Source organism: Podarcis tiliguerta (genome assembly GCF_965153285.1).
Source record: "Podarcis tiliguerta genome assembly, chromosome: 12".
Taxonomy (NCBI): Eukaryota; Metazoa; Chordata; class Lepidosauria; order Squamata; family Lacertidae; genus Podarcis; species Podarcis tiliguerta.
The window spans coordinates 36,491,707-36,514,945 of record NC_139545.1 but is presented as its reverse complement, the minus strand read 5'-3'; the positions used below and the strand labels follow the sequence as shown (position 1 = coordinate 36,514,945).

At 36.7% G+C, this 23,239-nt stretch overlaps 1 protein-coding gene across 10 annotated transcripts in view; it reads right to left on the bottom strand.

The window, feature by feature from the left end:
- The window catches only part of CACNB2 (calcium voltage-gated channel auxiliary subunit beta 2), a 125,600-nt gene that overhangs the window by 3,185 nt on the left and 99,176 nt on the right, over window positions 1-23,239 (bottom strand). For 6 of the 10 annotated variants that reach the window (XM_083405751.1, XM_083405757.1, XM_083405755.1 and 3 more), the window contains 9 exons: window positions 19,618-19,754; window positions 18,323-18,399; window positions 14,139-14,272; window positions 10,789-10,869; window positions 10,498-10,556; window positions 8,671-8,780; window positions 1,816-1,967; window positions 1,227-1,322; window positions 307-492 (listed from right to left, as the gene is read on the bottom strand). In XM_083405751.1, the coding sequence (XP_083261877.1) occupies window positions 307-492; window positions 1,227-1,322; window positions 1,816-1,967; window positions 8,671-8,780; window positions 10,498-10,556; window positions 10,789-10,869; window positions 14,139-14,272; window positions 18,323-18,399; window positions 19,618-19,754 (1,032 nt within the window). Of the gene's footprint in view, window positions 1-306; window positions 493-1,226; window positions 1,323-1,815; window positions 1,968-8,670; window positions 8,781-10,497; window positions 10,557-10,788; window positions 10,870-13,467; window positions 13,530-13,972; window positions 13,993-14,138; window positions 14,273-18,322; window positions 18,400-19,617; window positions 19,755-23,239 lie in introns of all 10 variants that reach the window. The other 4 variants (XM_083405754.1, XM_083405760.1, XM_083405759.1 and 1 more) reach the window with 2 other exon arrangements.

Sequence of the window (23,239 nt, the reverse complement as noted above, 5' to 3'; positions counted from 1 at the left end):
ACCTTACATAGACTACTTTTGGTCATTAATTCAATAAAGCCAGAACTGGGGGCTTTGCTTTAGGTTGGAATCTGGCTGTTGTAAATTACACAATCTGTCTTCATTTTCAGCTATTTTACTTATTTTAGGCTGAAATGGAGCAGTTCATCTTTCACCTGCATCAGATCTGAAAGCTGAGAGACCACCTTTTAATACTGGGAATTAGATCCATTTTTGTAACACAAACAGCCACCACAGTGCATGTTCACAGCAGGGACTCTTGGAGGAAAGCCTTAAAACCAAACGGCATCCAAAAAGTACCTTTACCTGCAAATTAACATTTGGGCCTGGGTTGATAGGAAGAGTGGCGGTTGCCAATGTGCGAGTGAGAAGCTCATTAGGAGGGTGGCTGCTAGCAGGGTGTGTGGCCTTCCAATAAGCTTCCAAATAGTCAGACAGGTGCTCACAAGCATCTTCAAGCTGATTCTCGTCCAGAATCACATCAAACATTTCCTGGAAATGAGATTAATTCAGTCAAAACAATGCAAAAATAAAATAAAATCATCTATCGTCATAACCAAAGAACTATGGAAAACCATGTTCATAATATTCAAATCATTAAACTCATGTGATACTTAAAATCAGCCCAAGCCTTGCCATACAACACAGAAATTTACTACTCTGGGGTGTGGGGAATCACTATTTCCTCCATTCTGGTTAAGATTTTGTTTTCATTTGGCAACTGAAAGTACAAGAGAGAGGTTTTGGCAAGACTGGAAAACCCATTATTGCAACAGAAAGCTAAAAGACCAGGATATAGCACCCAGCATACAATATCCAATACTTGAGTACATAGAGGAAGAGACCATTGATGTAGGAGTTATTTAGTGGCCTTTTGACCTGGATAAGGAACTGTGCTACGTAGTGCTGCATGCACTATTCATCCCCTCAAATCCAGCTGGCTGGGCTATGTTCATGGATCCGTCTTCCAAAAACAGTAATTGCACCAACTAGGAGGATCCTTTCCCACCATTTGATTAACATGGTTATTGCTTTTAGAACAGGTTTTGCATGTGTGTAGATAGTTGAACTGTGGAATAATTAATTACAGAGATTTGTGAACTCATGGCTAGAACTTGCTGCAAAAAATGAACACACAGATTTAATTTCAGGTCGTTTTTAATCAGTAGAGAAAGGAACGAGTTCCAGTTCCACAGCTCTACCCATATATGTTAAGAATAACTCACTGGAGGGCACTGAGCCAGTTTATCAGCTGCTACCATTTGAACATTAAGGTGCTTCGCCTGAGATTTGCCTCGGGATTTTATCAACCTTTGTAAAACCTGTGGGAAAAGAAGACCACAGTTAAAATATGAAAGAATGAAAATATAACGGAATCAATTTTGAGCCATGTAAGCAACAGATTGCATGCATAGATACTGCAATGAGAGAAGTATTTTAAAGCAGGGGCACAGAAAACACTGATCAACTGCAGGGGGCCAGCAAGCAGCAACATTGCCCCTTTAAATTCTTTAAAATTAGTTTCTTTTGTGCATTCAGGACCAGCGATTTCACTCTTGTTGCTTGATATTGTGAAGCCAGATCCCATACAAAAGATGTCAGTTGTATAATGTATTTTCCCCTTCCTTTGGGCTTAGTCAGAAATACGGCGGCAAACTGTACTTACGTACTGTTCATTAAATATATTTTACCACACAGTACTTCAAAGATGTAATTCATCAATACTTCCAGGCAACGCGAGTATCTCCACACCACAGCATGGGACTGGAAGCAAAGGTTAGGCCAAACGTTGAACTACCAGTGGAAAATATTTACCTTTGGAGAAGTAATCTTTACATACACTATAATGGGAGCCAGAGAGGTTTTACCAAGTTGAGCTGGATGATTAATAGTATCGGCATCAAGTACTACCAGCTGTAACGTCCTTGCTAATTCAAATATTCGTTCAATTTCACTCTGAACTTCAGCTGTGGAAAAGCAAAGAGACACTTGTTTATGGCTGTGTTCGTTTTCCACACTCACTTTTTATATAGAATATGATGATCCTGTTTATTAAAAGGTTGGAGAAACCTAAATTGCCAACAAGTTATGGCCATTTCAATACCAGTCAGGAGTTCTGGGTCTACGCATTAGAGACTGTTTCAGAATTTTCATCTCCTGCCCAGTATCTTTGGATACTGGCCTTTCTTCACATTTTCATGCAGGTGGGTAGCCCGATCCAGTGCCCTTCCTGGCACCACCGAGGGCCCAAGAATAAGAGTGGCGTATGAACATTAACCAAACTGAGTGCTTTGCACTCACATAGCATACTCTTTAAGGGCCATTGCTGCCGCCCTAAGATACTGCGTGTCAAAGTAAAGAGAAATAAAACCACACCTTTCACTATCCCACATTGTAGCTGCCAGTAAACCATCTTCAACTGATAGTAATCAAAGTACAGTAATGGGTGACCAAATCCTACTCTCTCTGTTTCTATCATTTGTTGTCTTACGCTTCTGTACTGTGATACAGTATGTCTTCTTCACCTTCTTCGCTACAATATATCCATTTATTTCCAATTGTCAATGTCAAAAGGGACTAAAATCTATAAAATTCATAGAAAATCAACGTGCCAATTTGCTCAATTTCTCTAGGACTCCATGACACCTCCCCTGTCCTCCATAATCCCTCAAGCAAGGTGTCAAGACCCTAATCCTGTCATATCACTCTGCCAAGCCTTTCCTCCGGGCAATGCCAGGTGGCAGACTATGCATACATGGACCATTGTCTTCTCATCACTGGTACTCAGGATGTGCTTATCTGCGCATATCTCCAGCTCTGCATATTCCCCCCTCCCTCCTCCATACGTTAATCCTGTGTAACCCAACCTCTTCTTAATGTATTCATGATGTAACTGGGATGTATTTTGCACTGTATTCTGGGACATGGAGGGAAGTTTCAAAAGTTCATGTCACCCCTTTCTCGCTGTTCAATCTCGCCTTGAACCTGTTGCGCAATGAACTTGGATCTTCTGCAGCTTGCTCCTGTCTCCAGCTGAGCTCATTTTCCTCCGCAGGAACCCGCGGACTTAGTCCGACGAGCTGGGTGGCAGAGCAGCCTCACACCCAGATTTTACCGTAACAACTGGATTACTTCAACTTTTAAAAAAATTATTTCAATAGGCACTTCTCTTATCTGTCTTTGGCATGTCAATGAAATATGCCTGCTAGCTGCCTTGCAAATATCAGTGATTTATATAGTTGCAATTTAAAAAAAAAAATGAAATGTATTTGAAGTGCTTTCAGCCCTTCCTCAACTGTGTCACTAGTTTTTGTAACATGAACAAAAGAGTCACAAGGTCTCAAGTACAAAGGTTAAAAACATGTCCAGAGATTGGCTGGAAATCAGAAAGAAATGATCAAGAAGGGCTGAATAATTCACTAGAAAGGTATCTCATATGTAACACTGGACCTTATGGAGCAAAAGCAGTCTCAAAAAGCAGTTCTTTAAAAGTGATTCCATACAAATTTGTGTGTGTGTGACTAAAGGTTATTGTGCCGGAAGCCTTTTGAAAGCAGTGCCAAGCGCTGTCAGTTGCTACTTTTTTCTGGAAGAGGGTAAGTATGGGATGGGAGGAAAAGGAGGCCTCCATCCTTGGCCCAGTCAAAGCATAGTATTCTCAGTGGAGACTGAGCCACGATACACAAAATAGCAACATTCCAGAGGTTGCTTTATATTTAAAACATTTTTACCCAGTTTTATTTCATATTAAAAGCTGCTCCCTCTTTCATGATGCAAGTCTATTTAAGAGCCAGGAAAGGTCTCCAGATTGCAAGTGGGCAGTTGCTATGCTGGCAAGTATGTTTTAGCAGCAAGGTGTTAACATTTATTAAAACTTCAAGCGAGGATTAGCTCTTGGAACTTTCAGCAGGGTTACAGTCTTATAATTTGTAATTACAGTGGCATTTTTTGTGATATTTAGGAAGACAAAGAATCTCACATGTGGTGGACTGATATTTAATTTTCTGAAGAAGCTGATAAATTGCTGCTCATTTTAATGGCAAACGACCACACAGTTCAGCAAAAGTTGAAATATGATTTCAATGGGAACGTTAAGTACAAATTCTAACTGAAACCAAAGATATTAATATTTAATTTGGCTAGATTGTGGTCTAAATTTGCAAAGGTGTATTTGGAAATATATATATGTTTGACCTTTTCATGTTGCATTTCACAAACTGAGCAGGAACAATTATAGAAAAATACATTAATTTAAGAAGTATCAAAATATAACATAGGAAATACCTTTCCATCTAGGCTAGGAACAGATTTTTAAGTTCTGAACAAAGGTGGTCCACACTAAATGCCTTAGCCCCAATCCCCTCTAGATGCTGGTGGATTCACACCAGCATATTTAATTGGGCTTATATCAGAACTTTGCCTCTAGATATAAGCCACCTTTCCTATGAATGGGAATCTCTCCCCCGCCTCTCTCTCACACACTTAAAAAAATAATAATTAAACTTTTATTTTGCTTTAAACAGGTACATATAAATACAGACAACCAAAATTACAAAGGAAAATTACTTAATAGTGATGGAAAAAAAACTATAAAAAATCAAAGTACATGACACAGAACATAAGCAACTATGGGAAAGATAAAAGAAAAGAAAAATAGGAAAAAAAGAAAAAGGAAGATGAGCCAAAGCAGGGAAGCTCATCTACTGTACACTTCCGCCAAGCTCACAACAGATCATTATTCTTCTCACACACTCTTTATATATATATAATATATAATATCAAATCTAATCTGACACAACTTCTGGATACTAGGTCCTCTGTACACTTCTACATTTCTATTCTTTATTAACTTCACCAGATTTCACTTCAAACAACTAATGAGATTCAAATATGAGAAGCTGCCAGTCAATGAAATGAATGTCTTCCTAAAGAAGGAAGCTATTTAACGGTGTTCAAAAGAGGAAAAAACCCACTGCCTAATCAATAAAAAAGAATTGTACACCAATACTGAACTGTCTTGAGGACAAATTAATTCAGTAAAATAACCCTGCTACTTATCATGATAATGTGTTAGATGATAAAATGCTTGACACAAAAATTGCTCCCATGTAAGAAATTTGTGTGAAGCAGAGATTTCTCCTTAACGGCTGAAGCCAAAATGTTCCCACCCCATCAGCAACCTGGTCCTGTACTCGGGCTGTATGACTGTGGATACATTTTGGTAATTTTAGTGAGGTCAAACAGGCGTGCAGTGTGAGGTAAACTTGCTCTTGGAATTTTGAATGCATTGGCTCATGGCATTTTACTGCATTTTGAAATGCAAAGAAATTGCTATCAAAGACAATGGGCAACAGATTTGTCCAGAAATATTTAGTTTAAAATATGGAAGTAGATATGTGAAAGAGGAACACATATTACAAGACAATACTTGACACCAAGATGATTAAACAAAATATATCCCAACTTCAGTAGTATATGCTGGTGATGTCAATCTCAAACAGATTTTTTTCACATTTTGTGGTCTTGGTCCCAAATGAGCTTATATTTGGATAAAGTATTATTAGAGAAGGATAGATTATGGTCTATGAATGACCAAGAGGCCCTTTATTATTATTATTATTTAGCTATACTAAAGATGTAGTGCTGCATGAAGATTTTAAAATCAATTCTTAACAGCCCATATGAGTATTATGTCAGGTACAGGTAAAAAACAGACCCTCCTGAATTAGAAGCCTGGGTGCATAGTACACTTGATAAAACTAGCAAACATAATCAGAGTTAGGGAAGGTAGACAATGGGAAAAGGTAGACAATGGGAAAATAGTTTTATAGAAAAGTGGCGTTGCTTTATATCTTTTTGGGGATTTGTTTATCTTAACCAGTTATCAAATCAAATTAAATAATTCTGTTAATTATAGATATATATTTATATCCTATTACTTGAAATTATGCAGAATGATCAATATGCCATTTAAAACCCCCAATTTACTTTTCACGATTTTATGACAGGTTGCTGGTGGATGCCTTTCTTGTTTTAACCTGGAAGACTCTATGGTGAGGGCAGAAAGCACTGAATGTATCACGATCTGGCTTCGTCACAGTGCTAAAATCTGAAACCAAGTAGGAGTGCAGTGCTTTCCACTCACACGATAGAAAATTGTTTGTGTGTGTGTTGCACCCACATGTAGCCGGGAAAACCAATCAACAAGATAATGGGATAGGCAGCGGTGAAACAGCTCCCCGCTTTCCCCATTTTTGAACTGAAAAATTCCAAAAGGGTGTTTTGGCTCTATTCAAATTTTGTTTGCCTGGAATGTTATTTTTCTTCTCCAAGAGAGAAGATTTTAAAGGTATAAGGTATATTTTATGGTATATAAAAATAAAGAACAATATCTTAAAAATAGATTTTTAAGCATTGCTGATTTCTATCCTTTCTTCTTCAGTATGATTATTTTGTGAAGTATAGGCCAGCCTTCTGGTGTTCTGGCCATGAATGATGCAGTATTAGGAGAATTAAGATGGGTGAAAGGCTCATCATACAAATATGTGCAAATTAGCGGTTCTAATCCTTGAAATGGAGAATTCTTGATCAGGGCTGTATTAGGTGTGTGAACTGTTGTTAGATTCCTGATCCTCTGAGGCTAAGAACTGGGTTCTTTGTACAATGCGGTAAACAGTTTACTACAAAAATGATATATTTAAAAAGCAGTGGAAACGTTAGTTCCTTATAGTGATAGATTGTAATGCTATTAAGGGCTACCACTATACAGTGGATGTGGTTTTCATGCGTACAGTATCTTTTGCTAGAAACAAGGGATGTTGGATGAACACACATCAACTACACATTAGTTAAAATACAGTAATTTTTCAAACATTTAGAGGTTGTCTTTTCTAACACAACCGGCATGGCATGTATAGCAACAAAACAAGTAAACAAAGCTTCTAAGACAAGATTTTCAAAGCAAAGCTCCTCTAATATACATGCAAGAATGTGTGCATATATTACACAAAGGAGAACTGTTTCTACAAACAGCTATGTACAACTCTTTGCGTACTTGCACATTTACTGTCTTAGACTAGTGCAGTACAGATTCTGAGTACACAACTTAGATATCCAATCTTAGTTTTTCTGAGTATTTTCCTGCCAACTGTGACTTGATTTCTGACATTTAAAATCATTGATACCCTCTAGAATAGAGAATTCCATACAGACTACACCAATAACTTGTTTTTACTGTTACAAAACCAGCTATCAGAAAGAGATAGTGGTTTTGTGAGGTGCAATACGTCATGAACACGAAGACAAAAGCAAAATAATTAGCAACCATATATACATACCCAAAACATCTGGAAAGGGAGGGCATTAATGAAGCAAAGAATGGAAAAACCCAAGAGAATCAGGTTCTTGTCCAAAGCATACAGAATGAGATAAGGTTACAACAAGAGCAACTAGAAATGTAACATACATGGGAACAAACAAGAAAAAGGGGGTTGGATTCTTGAAACTGACTAAATGAAGCAAAAGCCATAGATTCGGTTCAGCAACTTATACAGATGTCATGTACACACAGACACATATATGGCTACTGGATTTTAACCATGTGTTCTGAGTAAAGCTTCCTTTCTCACACAAATGTAGATTCAAATAACTTTTCAACAGCTATTTGTTCTTGAAACACAACAAACATGCTATGCCAAGAAGTATTTATAAGAGGAAATGCTAGAATTGCTAATGACTTGAGATGAACTTGGAATAGTTCTTTTTCAGCTGTGAGACTGTGCATGGTCCCATGTATGGTTTGAGGAAACATGATGCAAATACCTCCTGCAGCTAAGGACGTGTAGGTCTGGTCAGTGCTTGGATGGGGGATTATGGAAACCCCATAAACACTGAATTGAGTTCTGTGACTGGAATATAAACTATTAACTAATAGGACTAATAAGAGAATTAGTGATTGCCTACACATTTAATAATGAAGTGTTCAAAAGCACTAAGAAAACAGCCACAACAGAGTAAGAAGAGAGCGACACGGGGGAAAACAAATACCACAGTTACATGGTGCCAAGAAGAAAAAAAAGATAAATACTGATGAGGAAGAAAGATTACACATACCATGCTAAGCATATGGTCAGCTTTTGTTTGCTTGCTTGTCTTTGTTCTGCCCCCTGATTTTTGAGGGACATTGGTGGTGCAAAAGGGCTTAGTCCCCATAAGTTGGTGCCCCTGCTCTCATATCTTACAAGAAAGATTCCTGAACTTATCCTAAAGGTTTGTGAGATGCACAGATGAAGCAAACCACTACATAAGAATTTATATTAGATGAATATTGGACCAACTTTTGTAATACCATGGGCATTTTTATTTTGTTTTTACATTCTTTATGAGTGAAATTACTAAGCTACAGAAGGAATCTAAGAATGGTTTTGAAAAACCTGCTACTTTGAAACAGGCACATAATTTCAGGTGCACAATTACCCAAGAAGTACATGTGTTACCTCAGTAAGATCTAAGGATGTACCAAAATTGACTTCCACAGGGAGGCAGTGCCTAAACCCGACACTGTATCTGGAGTTATAATGAATAATCCCTTTTTTATAAAATGAAGAGTTTTCAAGTTTTAGATTAGTATAGTTAGTGATGACTTTTAATACTATCATTCCATTTACTTACCTAAACTTGACCTTGTATTGGACCGTTCTATTATCGCATGCTTGCTGGGATTGTTTAATACTGAGCGTTTGGCAAGCGAGATGTCTGCTGTGACCCGTGTGATTGATATACTGAACAAAACAAGAAAAAGAGAGTAGTGTTGTAATGCATTGTAGAGAAATCTAGGATACTTTTAGCACACCAAGTTAGGGCCTCTCCTTTTGGTTTGTTGTTACCCCTTCTGATCCAAAAGGGGTTTTCACACAGCACTTAAAATCTTGAGGTTTCAGACTTTATTCTTGCTTATCTGCTCCCAAGTTAAACCTTGTACAGTAGTTATCTTTGTATGTGTGTGTGTGTTAGTTTTGACTGTCCACTACCTAGGCAAGGAACTTAAAACAAAAAACAAAGCAAGCATCAAATACAATTTAGATGCTGCAACAGCAGAAACAGTAACAGTGGTATAATCTCTGTACAGGAAATTTGCTTAAAATTGTGTTTAAAACAGTTATACAATATAGCTTTCTCAAATAAGCTGCCTTTCACAATTGGAATTATATCTTCTAGAAAAACACATGTAGCCAGAATGAACAACTAACTATAAAACAAGGGATCTGCCATTACCCTAGAGAAGATGTGGGAAGCCTTTGGCCCTCCAGAAGTTCCTGAACTACAACTTCCATCAGCACTAGCAAGCATGGCCAATGTCCAGGGATGATGAGGGTAGGAGTCCAGCAACATCTGGAGAGCCGAAAAGTCCCCACACTTGGTGGGGGTGGGTTTTTTTTTAAGGAGTGGTTGGGAAACTGCCAGAAATGTACAGAAGATATTTTAACAGAGACTTGAGACTTGTGGAACTATTTCCTGCACAGTTTACCACTTGAAAGTGGAATCCAGGTCAGAGCAAATAGCGATCATCGTCTTTAGATTGCTTTTTTCACTACACAACACATGCTTAAAACTAGCTGACTGGAAACAAAATACTTGCTAACAAGACTATATTACAATTATGAGGCTAGTTGATTTTTTAAAAACCCCAGGGGTTGTATACATTTATGTTGCTGACAGAGTAACATCTGATCCATCAGTATAACAGTGACTGAGGTGATAATTTGCAATTCCCTCTGCCCATTCCTGTACCCCCAATCTGCTTTTATTTATATGTTTATATATTTAGTTATGTATCCAGGTACCACTTTGCTTTTCTTGTTTCTGAATTGTTGGTTGCTAAAAACAGCTGATATACACTAAGACGTCAATCCTACTCAGAACTCCTAGGTAAGTAGGAATAGGACTGCAGCCATAATCTGCTACCTTCAATGTTTTTGAAAAAAGGTAAAGTGCAACATTAATTTCAAAACTAATCAAATAATATCAGTTTCTGAAGATTTGTAATTCATGTCAAATAAACAGAATTCTACACAGGATAAAAATATTACACGTGAGGTTCATTGGTGACAATATTTTGCTATATTGCTTGGATAAAGCTTAGAAAATATGCTTGTAACATTTGCAGACAACAGGAAAGGAGACAAACTTGTTCACACTTGAGAAGCAAGTTGGATATAGCATAAGGGGACGGATGAAAACAAAACAAAATCCATCCATGCATATTCAAGCCCTTAAGGCTTACATGGATAAAATTCAAGGAGAGGTTTTTCAGCTGTGATCTCTGGTAGCTTATTTCAAGAAGGATGTCAACAAACATGAGAAAACCCAAATAAGAGTAAAAGCAATTAAAAGAAAAATAAATCTGAATTCCATTCAGATTTAGAAATATGGTTTAGAAGTGGGGATGGGATTCAGTCTTTAACTAATGCAACTTAGTCTAGATTCTTAAATACTTACCGCCCTTCGAATCTATGTTTTAAAAAATCAAATAATGCTTTTTGCATCATGTCTGTCACCTGAAAGTAAAGAAGAAACAAACCAATTTAATGTGAGATTAGTGAATTAATATTTTTACTCTTAAATGAACAAAATGTTGCCAACAACAGGTGTGGGGGAATCTAATAAAATTTCACACACTTCGGCAGCATCAAGGTAGGCAATACCTTTTAAAATCATTGAACTCTTTCTCATCCTCTCATATTTACACATAGGGGGGGGAAAGATACCTAATTAAATTAAATTTCTTACCTCATATCCCTTTAAGGAAGGCCCCACTAAGACTACTGGTCGCATAGAAGGCACTACATCATACGGAGGGATGTGTTCTGTCTGATAAAGAGAAAAAGCACTAAACTTCTAATTCCTACATAAAGGTTAATTCTAATATATTATTATTATTTTTATCTAGCTGAGGTTCCAGTGGTGTCACTGGGGGAAATCTGAGGTGCACTTCCCCCCCAGGGCTCTCCCAGCAACAACTTCAAAAGTATCAAAAGATTATTTATATTTGGGAGAACGTTTTAAAAATGCTTCCATCCAACCTTATTTGCATAGCCAGTTTAAATTATATTCACTCCATGTAACTGAAAGATAACCATCACTCTGAAAGAGTGGCAAATGGACTATATCTATAGAACTCTATTGCCATCAACTTCTGGTAACTGAAGACTACTGTATAGTCAAAGCTGTTAGACAATTTAATAATAGAATTGAGGCTGTAGAGGCAAGAGGCAAACAAAAGGTAAGAATCACCAGTCTTCACTCCTCAAAATAAATATGGTTCATTAAACCACGATGATACTAATTTGAAATCTCTTTGATTGGACTTTTAAACTTACACTTTTATTTTCAAATCAACTGGCATATGAATTCACAAATACAATTATCTTAGCAACTGCTGAATGTTATATTAGCAGAATTCTAAACAGCAATCCTCTCTAAAAGACTCCTGCTAATGGTAATGCATGTTTTGTAAATTACTTGCTTGATTTATCATGCAAAAGTTATGAATGGATAATTGACCATTCAATGTGTAAAATGTGTCATACAATTATATGCAAATATGGTCAAAAGAGTTTTTTATATATAAAAAATACATTACCAAAACCACCAAAAGTGGCTTATTTAAAACATTGTTTCAGTTTTGCTTGTTTGCAGTGGGCAAAATGTTTCAAATTCAAAACCACCAACCTGGAAAAAGCTTAAAAGTAGGTATGCCAGATCTATTTTTCAAGGGCCTACATAGTATAAATACATCAGTCAACATCACAGAATGTTGTCATTGTTCATTATTTCAGTATTCAACATGTCCCAAGTGTAATAATAATAAAAGCAATAAGGTAGAATACAAACATAAGAAAACAAAGACAAACATTAATACAGCAACAGCACAAAATGCCACACAAGCAGCAGTCTAAAACATGGAACACAGTTGTGTCGGTGTTTGTTTCTGCTTACATGTAAATTTGACACATAATTGTTAAAGTAAGAAGAATGAATAACAGTGCCCAAGGCATCAAAAGCATGTGAATTTAATTTTTGCATGCCAGATCCACTACCTACTTAGAAGCGAAGCCTCTTGACTCTGCTGTGTAATTATGAATATATACTTTTGGAATTATTCTTGCTATAAAGATAAATAACCTGGTGCATGCATTACTGTATCAGCCCTCATGAATAATGTTACAACCCTATTATATTTGCCAAATCAACATCCCACTATATTGTATCTCTATGTTTTATGGTGGCTATCCAGAAACCAGCCTCACTCTAATAACCCTTGAAAATTAGGGTAGGTACAGATATTACCTTATTTGATGGAATACTGGTACTTATTAAAATCAGCTGTATGCTAGCCTTTAGCTTTCCCCAGCTCTAATTAAATATGCTGTCAGTGGCAATATGTTATGGGACTGAAATGTGCAACAAGAGACTTTCACCTCCATGTTACTGTTTCAAATTCATTCCAGATAGCTAGGGAGGGATATTTTTTCTCATCTGATGGCTGTGCTTTGACTGTTACAGTGAGTTAATTAGAGTGTCTATCCAGATTGTGGTGAGCAAATGTCAACACATGACATGAATTTCTCCTGCACATGGCAATTTTGTTGAGATTTTGAGAAATCTGCTTTTTAAAAGTGAAAGGACTAAAAAAGAATTATTAGGTGTGGCTCTTGGAAATAGCCTTTCATTACTAAGGAAGATTTAGGCCCAGTAAAAAGAAGGAAGTGAATAATATTTAACAGAAAATACACATGGGATCACAGAGGTGATGAATTTAAAAATATATTTATTTGTGGGATTTATATCTTGCCTTTCTGGGGAGAAAAAGTAAAACACCCAACGCACCCAATGTTTTTATGTACTAGTACTCCGTAAAGCAGTGGACAATGTAACTTTCATATCAACTGACATATGTAGATAAACAAGGCAAGCAAGGGAATTTTTTTAATTCAAGAAGAACTGAACAGTTCTGAAGACGACTGGACTGTTGTGAAGGTAGTGAATTTGTTGTTTCATTGAGCATGCCATAGACCACGCTAGCAAAACATTGGTCTCTAGAAGAACATGTATATCATGTATATATAATGCTAGGTGTGAATCTAAATTTTAAAAAATATTGAGATTGCTTTAGTAAAAATAAACAAATGAATATTAGTAGCTAGCTTTGCTTTCCACTTGCTCATAATTGGCTGCTAAATAACAAATTCTAGTCAGGTCTTTGGGAGCATCTTGTAGTTCCCAGACAAGGGATGAAAAGAGTATGACAATACACCACATTTGCCAGCCTCCCTATTGAGTACCTTTTGACTATGAAGGGAGTCCCCAGTCCTGTTATCTAACAGGCAAGATGCTATAGTCTGACTGCTGGAGGAGAAGGCAAGAACAATGGGAAAGAATTTATATATGACAATAGGAAAAACTCACAGTAGACCGCCAAAACAAGCCTGCAGTTTTCCACTGGTCTTGCTCATCTGCAGATTTTGCACCTAGTGGATTAGAAGTTTAAATACTGACTAAATTAAAAATTGCAAGTTCTTTTTAAAGAACAAGATGAGTATCTGTTTAGATTTAACAAAAATGAATTATAGTTATAAGACTGAATTACAAGTAAAAAATCTGGAAAAATGACAAAGAATAAGCATGCACTAGATCGGTGCATTATCTGGTCTTGTCAATTTTTGTTTACTTCTGTGGATGTTTAAAGAAATTCCCCTGGCAGCCTATTATTCCATCAAAAAGGAAAAGTACCATAAGCAACATTTGACTAAGTCACTCACAGGGCCTGGTCTGCCTGTTTCTACTGTACTGGAACAGCTAGCAGTCTGATAAGTTTCTTCCTTTGTACTGAAATGATTGCACTACATAAACTGTAGGTGATGCTAATGATGCCAGTGGCAGAATAAATACAACTCGTGTCAAGTAAACTTACCGATTTCTGCTTCTGCTTAGCTACAGCAGCATGGAAAAGAAACAAAGAATAACAAAAGCATGCATGTTATTGGCTTGTCAAAGGACGCAGACAGTCAACAGGACTCAAAATGTGACGCAGTGCAGGTGAGCAGGTGTACAGATGGCAGCTTGGAAGTAGGCGTTACCTTCTTAAAGAAGGGCATTCTTTTCTCTTTGGAGTGGGGTGATGTGACACTGTTTGCACTGGGTTTGGGGGAGCGATGGTTTGCTGGAATATCAATTTCTTCTGCATCTAAACCAGTGGCATCTATGTCTATAGCTATATATAGATAAACAATGTACAATTATCAGATGGCAGGGAGAGGAGAAAAGGGTTAAAAAGAAATCGTAAGCAACAGTATCCCAGGTCAGACGTCCTTCAGAAATATCAAACAGAATAAAAACAAAAGGGGGAATTTTAAAATGTACAATACTCAGGGATTAAATATAGGCATACAGATACAGTTATATACAATTATAAATTGTATTTAATTTTTGTTCAATTTTAAGTTTTTCCAGCTTTACCAATACAAATGTATCCTTTATTATACTGGAATATACACTTTTAAGAATGACTGAAGGTTTATACCAACTTTGAATCCATAACAAGCTCCCAGAACTAGTGACCTAGGTTGGGCCCCAGGCAAATCCCAAATCCAAGTGGCATAGATTACTTAACCCCAAAAAGAATGCATATCACACATACTTATCTTGTGGCCTGTAGTATCCCTCCCCCCCCCCAAGTGACTGATGGGTCATGGAATTCAAATGAGTGGGTCATATTGCCAGTGGTGGTTAAGGGCAATTAACCACAGGGGGTCTGACTTCTTGTTGGGGTTGGAACTTGTTGATTCCTCTCATGAAAAGTTGTGAATCCCTATAATGATTTGACAGATCAACATTCACCTCTTGTGAAAACTTTTAATGTATCACATACAGAAAATTTTAAATGCTATAAAAAAATAAGTGTTTGATTATGTGAAACAGGCAGAAAACCAAACCTGTTTAATATAGCTGAAGTTTTAAAAGTCTTTTAAATGAAAGTTATCTATAGTCATCTAGGAAATGCTATAGCTATTGAGGGCTCCAGCTGAATTGCCACCAACTGCCTTTGTTTAAGTAAAAACTGAACAATAAACTGAGGATACATTCCTATTATATAAAGCCTTACATCTTAAAGACAAAAAGGAAGAAGGGGAGGAGGAGGGAAAGACTATTATAAGACACTATGGAGAACACAAACGTCTTATTGAAAGGGCTTTCTAACAATTATATTGATTGGAAAAATTAACAAAGATGGATGACCAATTACCATTAAAGAGATGCAAATTTAATTGGAAAATGTTCAAGTATTATATCTATTAGGCTACCAATTTAGGTCCATTTTAACAAGTTCCCAGATTAAAAATGAAGCCACAATACAATTAATGGCATATGGAAAAAATAATAGTGGAAGGAAAAATATTAGCAAAAGTGTTAATATCATCTTTGTATAAAGCTATCATGGAGGTTCAATTTTGTTTCAGCAAAATTTCAGAAGGTGGCGAGAACTGATTTGGGATTTAGAAACTAAAGAAGATGCACGGAACAGGCTGTGGACAAAAGTGCCATACAAATCCATACTGGCAACAACCAGAGAAAGAACCCTTAAAATTGTGCATGGCTGGTACTTAACCTGTAGCCATCTAGCATATATAAAACTGAACAGTTCTCCCATGTGTTGGAGAAGATGTCCCACTATAGGCACATATCAGCACATGTGGCGGGAGTGTGCAAAAACAGAAAAGTTTGGGGAAAATAATGTACAGAAATAATTTGATTACAAGGCAGAGAGTCCCCATGAACCTAAGACTGGCTCTACTTTTATAGTCATGATATGTTGCAAATTTGAAACAAAGAACTCAGAACACATCTATTAACTGCTGCAAGAAAAACTACTGCCAGGACATAGAAATCATTACAATTATTAACTACGCACCAGTCTGACAAACAGCATTACTGGAAAAACTGACGCACCCACAAAGCTAAAAGTAGCAAGAAGCCAAAAGAAACATGACAATTTTTACACAATCTGATGTGACTTCATTGATGACACAAATAATGAGGCATATGGTAGAATAGTACGCATAGTTTGCAGCAGTCTTGCCTCATGAAGTGCATATTTTAATTACCCTCTTCTCCCCTCCCTTCCATCTTTCCTATAAATTCTAATTGTTATTGATACAAAATACCTTTTATTTATGATCACCAATCCAAGCAATACACATTATTATATATTCTTTTATATCTGCAATAATTGTAATAAATTTTGTATATACACTTCAAAACAACTTTGTTAATATATTCAGAAATGTTAAAAGAAGGGTCTTTACGACAACAGGGAGCTGGGTTGTATGATGAACATGAAAGCAGTACAAACATCTCCCTGTCTTAACTCCCAAAGGAACATATATGTGTAGCAAAAATATGCAACAAATATGCAATATATTTTAAGTTCTCTATGCTTAAACTTCTATGATGCTTCTCATTGTGGATTGCCTAATGCATCGCTGGTGTTTCATTACTACTACTGTTACTATTAGTAACATTGGCAACAGAACTCAGCAATTGCTTAGCGATTATTTAAGTGATGATTTGATACCAGGATTGTACATTAAAGGGAAGTGAAAGGCTGTAAACATGTTTCTAGTTTACATGCTCAATCAATTTTGTAAAAAGAAAATCTGGATATATTGTTATTATCAATTTAAAAAGTCATGCAATTTAAAAAGTATTCCTCTAAGAGATTTTATAGATCTCAACGGAAATGTTTAATCTTTCTTCCTCTATTATGTATTAATTACATGTTTATATCACTCTTCGTACAAAGATCACAGGGTGGTTCACAAAATAAAAATGCAAAATGAGAATATAAATCACATGCTAAAACAAACAAACAAACAAACACCCAAACCAATAACCCCAAAGAAGTTTAACCTGGGTGGGAGATGGCAGCAGCGGCTGAACTTAAACTATGGCAAATTACGTAGATGGGCCCTTCCCTTTTTGGAGTTAGGGAAGCTTCCTAACAAGAAGATGTCAAGACTTAAGAAGAATGACCAACTAGTGTGGTTTGCAGGGCCTAGCCGTGATGAGCGATTATGATGAAGGCACTCAGTAGATGCTTGGAGACAGCCTGCATTTTCCTGGAAGTGTAGATACTGTGACTGAAACACCCAGTCACTTTGGAATGTCGCCAACAAAGGTGCCCAACACAGGCCATCGCTGGAGGAACTGGATCCATATACTCTCTTGCCAAGCTAAAGCTATGGCCTGGCAGTTTCCAGGCCCACCCAGCCAGTGACTGCTGGAGGGCCCCTTCCTCTTGGCCCTGGGCTCCGCAGTGCTTCTCCTGGTGCCCCATCAAACAGAAAGCACCAAGCTCACTGCTCATATGGCAAAGAGATTATCATTCAAGATAACCAAGGAAGGTTTTAGAAGCGAGGTATCAAAAACCATCTATTTTACTATATCAAAACATGTTTAACCACATAAACAGTCTAGAGGCTAACAAAATGTGATGCTGCCAATCCTCTTTCCATGATCTTAGAGATGATTTAAAAATATTTGTTTAATATTCTAAGAAGAGTCCTGCAGGATCAGACTAGCAGCCTCAATGGGAAGTTCACAAGTAGGACAATAACCCGGTCCTTGCTGTTGTTTCTGGTGACTGTTATTTAGATGCATGCTGCCTCTTAACTTAGAGATAACATACAGGTATTCTTCGAGCAGCCACTGATAGCCTTATCCATTAATTTCTCTAATTCCCCCTTAAATGGCTCTAAGTTGGTGGCCATCACCACATCTTTTGGTAGCAAATTCCACTGTTTAACTGTGTAGGAACATAATGCTCTATGTAAGAACTTTCACCCCCTTCCCCCCAAAGGCCACCATGACTGCTGCTGGCATGGTTCCAGTAAACCATGTAAAGCCACAGCCTCAGCTATAGGCCTCTACCCATTTTACTTGCCTGGCAAAACTGCTGGTAGATGTACGGCATATTCCACATAATAACTGGACTATCACCTTCAACAAAGATCCACAACTTACATTATCACTCTAACATAAATACATGAACTAGCCAGAGTGATGCTCTTTAAGTTCTGTTCTACTCCTCATTACCAGTTTTTACATGAATGAGTCTTACTAAAATCATCTGTACCCTGAACCTGTTAATTAAAAAATGAAAAAGGGTTGATTTCTCACTTCTACTGAAAAGTGTAATGTGCAGGAAGACAATAGTTATATAAATTATTATTTATAAGTGTGAAAAGAGCAATGGCCCACTTACCAGATGATGGAGGTGTAGACTTTCTGGAACTAGGTACTACGTCACCCAAACTGGATGATGAATTTCCTCCTGATTTACTAGAGTAAAGTAAATAAACATTCACTTTTCTAATATAATGCTCACAAGGTATAAATGTGATGATGATCAGTGAAAACTGTGAGATTAGTGAAATTGTTAGGAATTTCCACAGTAACCAAAGCCTGGTCCTGAAGGCCAAATGACATGATGCCTTTAATCTGTCTCTACAAAACAGAGATGATGATGATTATGATTTATACCCCACCCATCTGGCTGGGTTTCCCCAGCCACTCTGGGCACCTCCCAACAGATATTAATAATGATAATAATAAGCAATTAAACATTAAACATTAAAAACTTCCCTAAAATAACTACTTCAATATTAAAGGACCCTGGTAAGGGTCCACAGAAACAGTATTTTTGGACTGCAAAGAGTTTGAAGATCATATTAAAATATTGTTGGTGGCTCTGAGTTGTCATGAAAAAACTAAGATTAAATAAATAAATAAATAAATAAATAAATAAATAAATAAAACCCACAAAAAACATATGGATGGTGACGGTAGCTTCAATTTAAAAAACCACACATCTGTGGTCAACCATCAATCATCAAGGAATGAATATATATATATATATATATATATATATTAAGTCAAACAATTTATAGGAGGAAAAGACTAGTGATTTAAAAGTTCTCTTTTCACCACTTCTGGCTATTATTGTGAAATAACAATAAAAATACCAACTTTCACAAATATAACTAAAGTGAAAATTTTATTCTCTTTCTGAAAGAAGTAAAATAGCAATTAGCAGCTTATGACAATATTGAGGAAGAGAACCATGTTCAGGAAGTCTTAGTTCTACACATGTGGAAACAAATTCAAATCAAAAGAGCCAATTCAGACAATACTTGACTCCAAGGATTGTAGCTGCAGAGTGATGCAGAGAGGCCTTGGTTTTCTGCAGGGAGACTGAATTAGCAAGTTCCTGTATTTCTTTAATCTCCTTGCACAAAACCAAGGCCTCTCACCAATCCTTTATGAGAGACAGAAGGAGCATGTAAACTGGAAGCATGTTCATAGCCTTTCCTTTCAATGTACAATCCTGACATTAAAGCTTCACTTAAAGAATGGCTCTGGTAAATAAGAGTGGAGAACGAGAATAACAGGATTTTTACACACCGCCACCACCAAGGAAGAAAAATATACCCAGGCTTTTTAATTTTAACAACTTCCCATAGATTAAATCACAGTCTCTGTGTAATTGTTATTGATTACCTGGAGTAAAATTTCCCTTGTTTAGCCTTTTGTTCATGCTGCAGCCTCATATTTTCTAATTTGACTGGACTTGGTATGAATCCTATTTCACAGCCTTCTTTTACCAATCGTCCTATCCACCAGTCGTTGTTAAATTTCTAGAGAAAAGAATAGATTAATGAATTTAAATGTCAGAAGTTTTCCTTTTTGCTATTGCCAAAGAATTCTCCCCTCATCCTAACATATCACATTTACCATGCCGGTAACTGATCATGCTAGTAATTGCATATAATGTATCTACATAGTTTTTTTAAGCGTAGGAAGTAGATGTCTAAATAAAATATCATCAAGCATGTGTGAATGTAGATGGAGGGTCTGAGGGTTGTTAGATTTATCAGAATTTAGCCCTTAACTAAAATGAGTAAGAATGTGGATGAAAGGATACAGAACGGAAAGATGTATATCTGAAATAAAGAAGTAAAAGCTTGAAGCTAGAATTAGCAGGCTGTAATCCAAAGAGTCATGTTGTACCTTAAAATTCCCCTCATGCAGTAGAAGACAAAACAGTCAAGACTTGTTTATTCATCTACTCTCCTGGCCAACTGCTAATTGCTTTAATAAAGGGATTCTAAATCCGCTACACAGCAGGTGTGGAGTGAGAAGAGGGACAGACAACAGGATTAGGGAAGGAATGGGCAGGAAAAGTGGTATCTGACTCATTCCTGATGTATCAGGAAATTTAGAAAAGTGTTTCACCCTGATAATGCTATTTCAAGCTAACACAAAATGACTTTTAGGTGTTGGAGAAAGTATGGGCTCTATCCAACCGAAATTAAGTGCTTTTGAGTCTCATTAACTTCGATGGGAGAAAATCACACATGTGCAATGGGACTTGTGTACTTAAGTTTGGCTGCATGATAAGGACTGCACTACAAGTTTTGAACGATTAAGCATCATGTCACCACCCACAAAGCAATCCATGTTTACTTAGTCCTGAAATATTTGGTAAGATGACATGCATTAACTACACATGAGGTGGAGCACCCATGTGTTAGAAAGCACATTATACTGAATTTCCATAAAGCAAGAGTGAATAATTTAAAAGAGAAAATGGGTGGTCTCTTCTCTAATTCACGAAAACAGGAGAAATGGAAAATAAGAGGACAAAAAATCCAGCAATAGCTATCTTGGAAGACCATCGCACAAGTGCTATAAACAAGCAAACTGTACCTCCTCAGCAGTAGCTCGCTTTTATTTTTGAAAAGGTAACCAATTTATATGAACTGCCATTCAGATTTTTCAAGCTGAAGTGTTGGCCCAGCTACATCTTGGGATCCCAGTATGGATACAATCAAGTATGAGACAATGTGTGCAGAATTAAGTAGACACATGACAGAATACTGGGTATGAATTAGCACTATAAAATATGGGCTGCATTGCCATTTTTGTTCCCAACCTTCAAATCTGGCTTCCAATTTACTTAAGGACACTTATAAATCCAGATGGCTCCAACCAATACACAGCGAAATCAGATCTATTGGCATTGTCTTGGAATTACTGTATAATTATAGTGAGCAATATATGTATTGCAATATCCAAATTAGATTAAGGGATATTGGGGGGGGGGGGGGAGAGACATTTAGTCAGCTGTAAATAAAATCTGCTCCCCCAAGTTCTATGGTTTAAATACAACCAATAACAGGATTACTTATATCTCAAAGTTAATAATTCCAGCCCAACATAGGGCATTTACATTAGCCTGACAATGTTTCTCCCTGAGCTTTTGTTAAAGGCAGGTATTTAAATATCCCTTGAAATGATAGACATTGTGGATGTTATTTGAATGTGCTGGACACTGTAGAACATATTCTTTTCTACTGTCCACTATACAACCAGTTACGTAAATGTGTGTTATCCCCCTTTTTGGGTAGTTTAACATCAGAGCACAATTAAAATATCAGATTCTACCTGTCTGATATTAACCCAGAGGTAATATTCAGTCAATAGTATCTCTACAGTGGTGAATGGCAGTGGGAAGACACTCTATATCTTATATGGCTGCTTCTTTGTATATATTTTAATTCTTTTGCATATGGATACTTTAAAATGGTTTGTATCTGTAATACCTAATAAAGGTTTGGAGAAATAAAAAGAAAGGTTGGAAATAGTGCCACATTTTCTCAGGATCATGCTTTCCTTAATATGACTCCAATATAATACAGTGTATCTTTTTTTGTTTGTTTCATATGAATTACATAGAAATATATAGACTGGTTGGGTGGTAGCTGTCTGTTTTGGGAGACAACGGAAGAGTGTGCCTTTGGGGGTGAAGTAATATATAGGGTTGTATAAGTAATTAATGGACTGAAATTAGTAACGTCCATTATTTTCAATGCATCATATCTGAGTAGGATTAACAAAGAATACCACATTTTTTTGTAATTGCTTCATTCTCACTTTATAATGCACAAAAAGAAATAACAATAAGGAGGAGAAAAAAATCAAAGCAAGAAATGAAAAGAAAAGAGAAGAAAATATATGAAGAGACGGGAAGGAGTGGCAGTATTTCAACAACAGCATTATAACTGCAGAGAATTGTCCTTCAGAAGGGATACAACCATTTGTGATTTATTCAGAAAAGACTGGTGTGCATACCAGACATAATTTGCATTTAAAAAGGAAGGAAGGAAGGAGTTACTCCTTATTTGCTATCAGACTAGGTTAAGGAAAAATGCCAATTTGTTATACTTCTTGTTCATCATTACACAGCCAAATACAAATACTCTTTCCAAATACTCTTTCTTTTGCTAACATTTTTATTTTCTTCAAACCACAAAAGACTCTTTAATAGAATATTACATATCTGCTTTAAATGGCTATTACTTTCCTGAGTAAAAATCTGGCTAGTCTAAAAGAGTATCCAGATGTATTACTATCTACAAGTTAGCCATTTCAATCACTTTATGCAGACATTATCTCTTATTTGCTGCTATCGCGGTAAACTGCATGGACACCAAAGGTATATTGACTTAGAAGTCTACTATAAGTGTCACAGAAACATTTATGTAGCACTTTAGCTTACAGTCTGAAAAAGAAAAAACGAAACAAAAGCAATTCACTGAATCTTCTGATTACTAACGGCAAAGGCAATGCAGCATTTAAACTGACCCAGTTTGTACAAACCATGGCTTAGTGCGAATGGGCAAATGTGTGGTTTTCTGGAGAGAATATCATATCATGTCTACTCTGCTCCTCCTCTCTTCCTGCTGATACTATGGAGTTGGTTAGCATTATATCCAAAACCTAGGCTTATGTTTTATCTCCAGACAAACAACGAACTGTAGCAAAAAACAAAACAAAACCCTTGGCTACAGTTCATGGTTTGTCTGGAGTGGAACAAACCACAAATCCAGGTTTGGACATAATGCTATGCCAAACCATGGCTTAGCTCATAGCTGTACGGCAGCAGCAGGAGCAGAGATGAGGCAAAGCGGCTGCAAGCTGGGAACCCAAATGTTTGTTCATGATGTATAAACATTACTTTTAAATGAAAATGAGAAAGGAAGAGTGGCACACAGTCTCTATCATATGTAAAGTCTTGCTGAATTCCATCCAGTGTAAATAAAGCAGCATACTTTATATT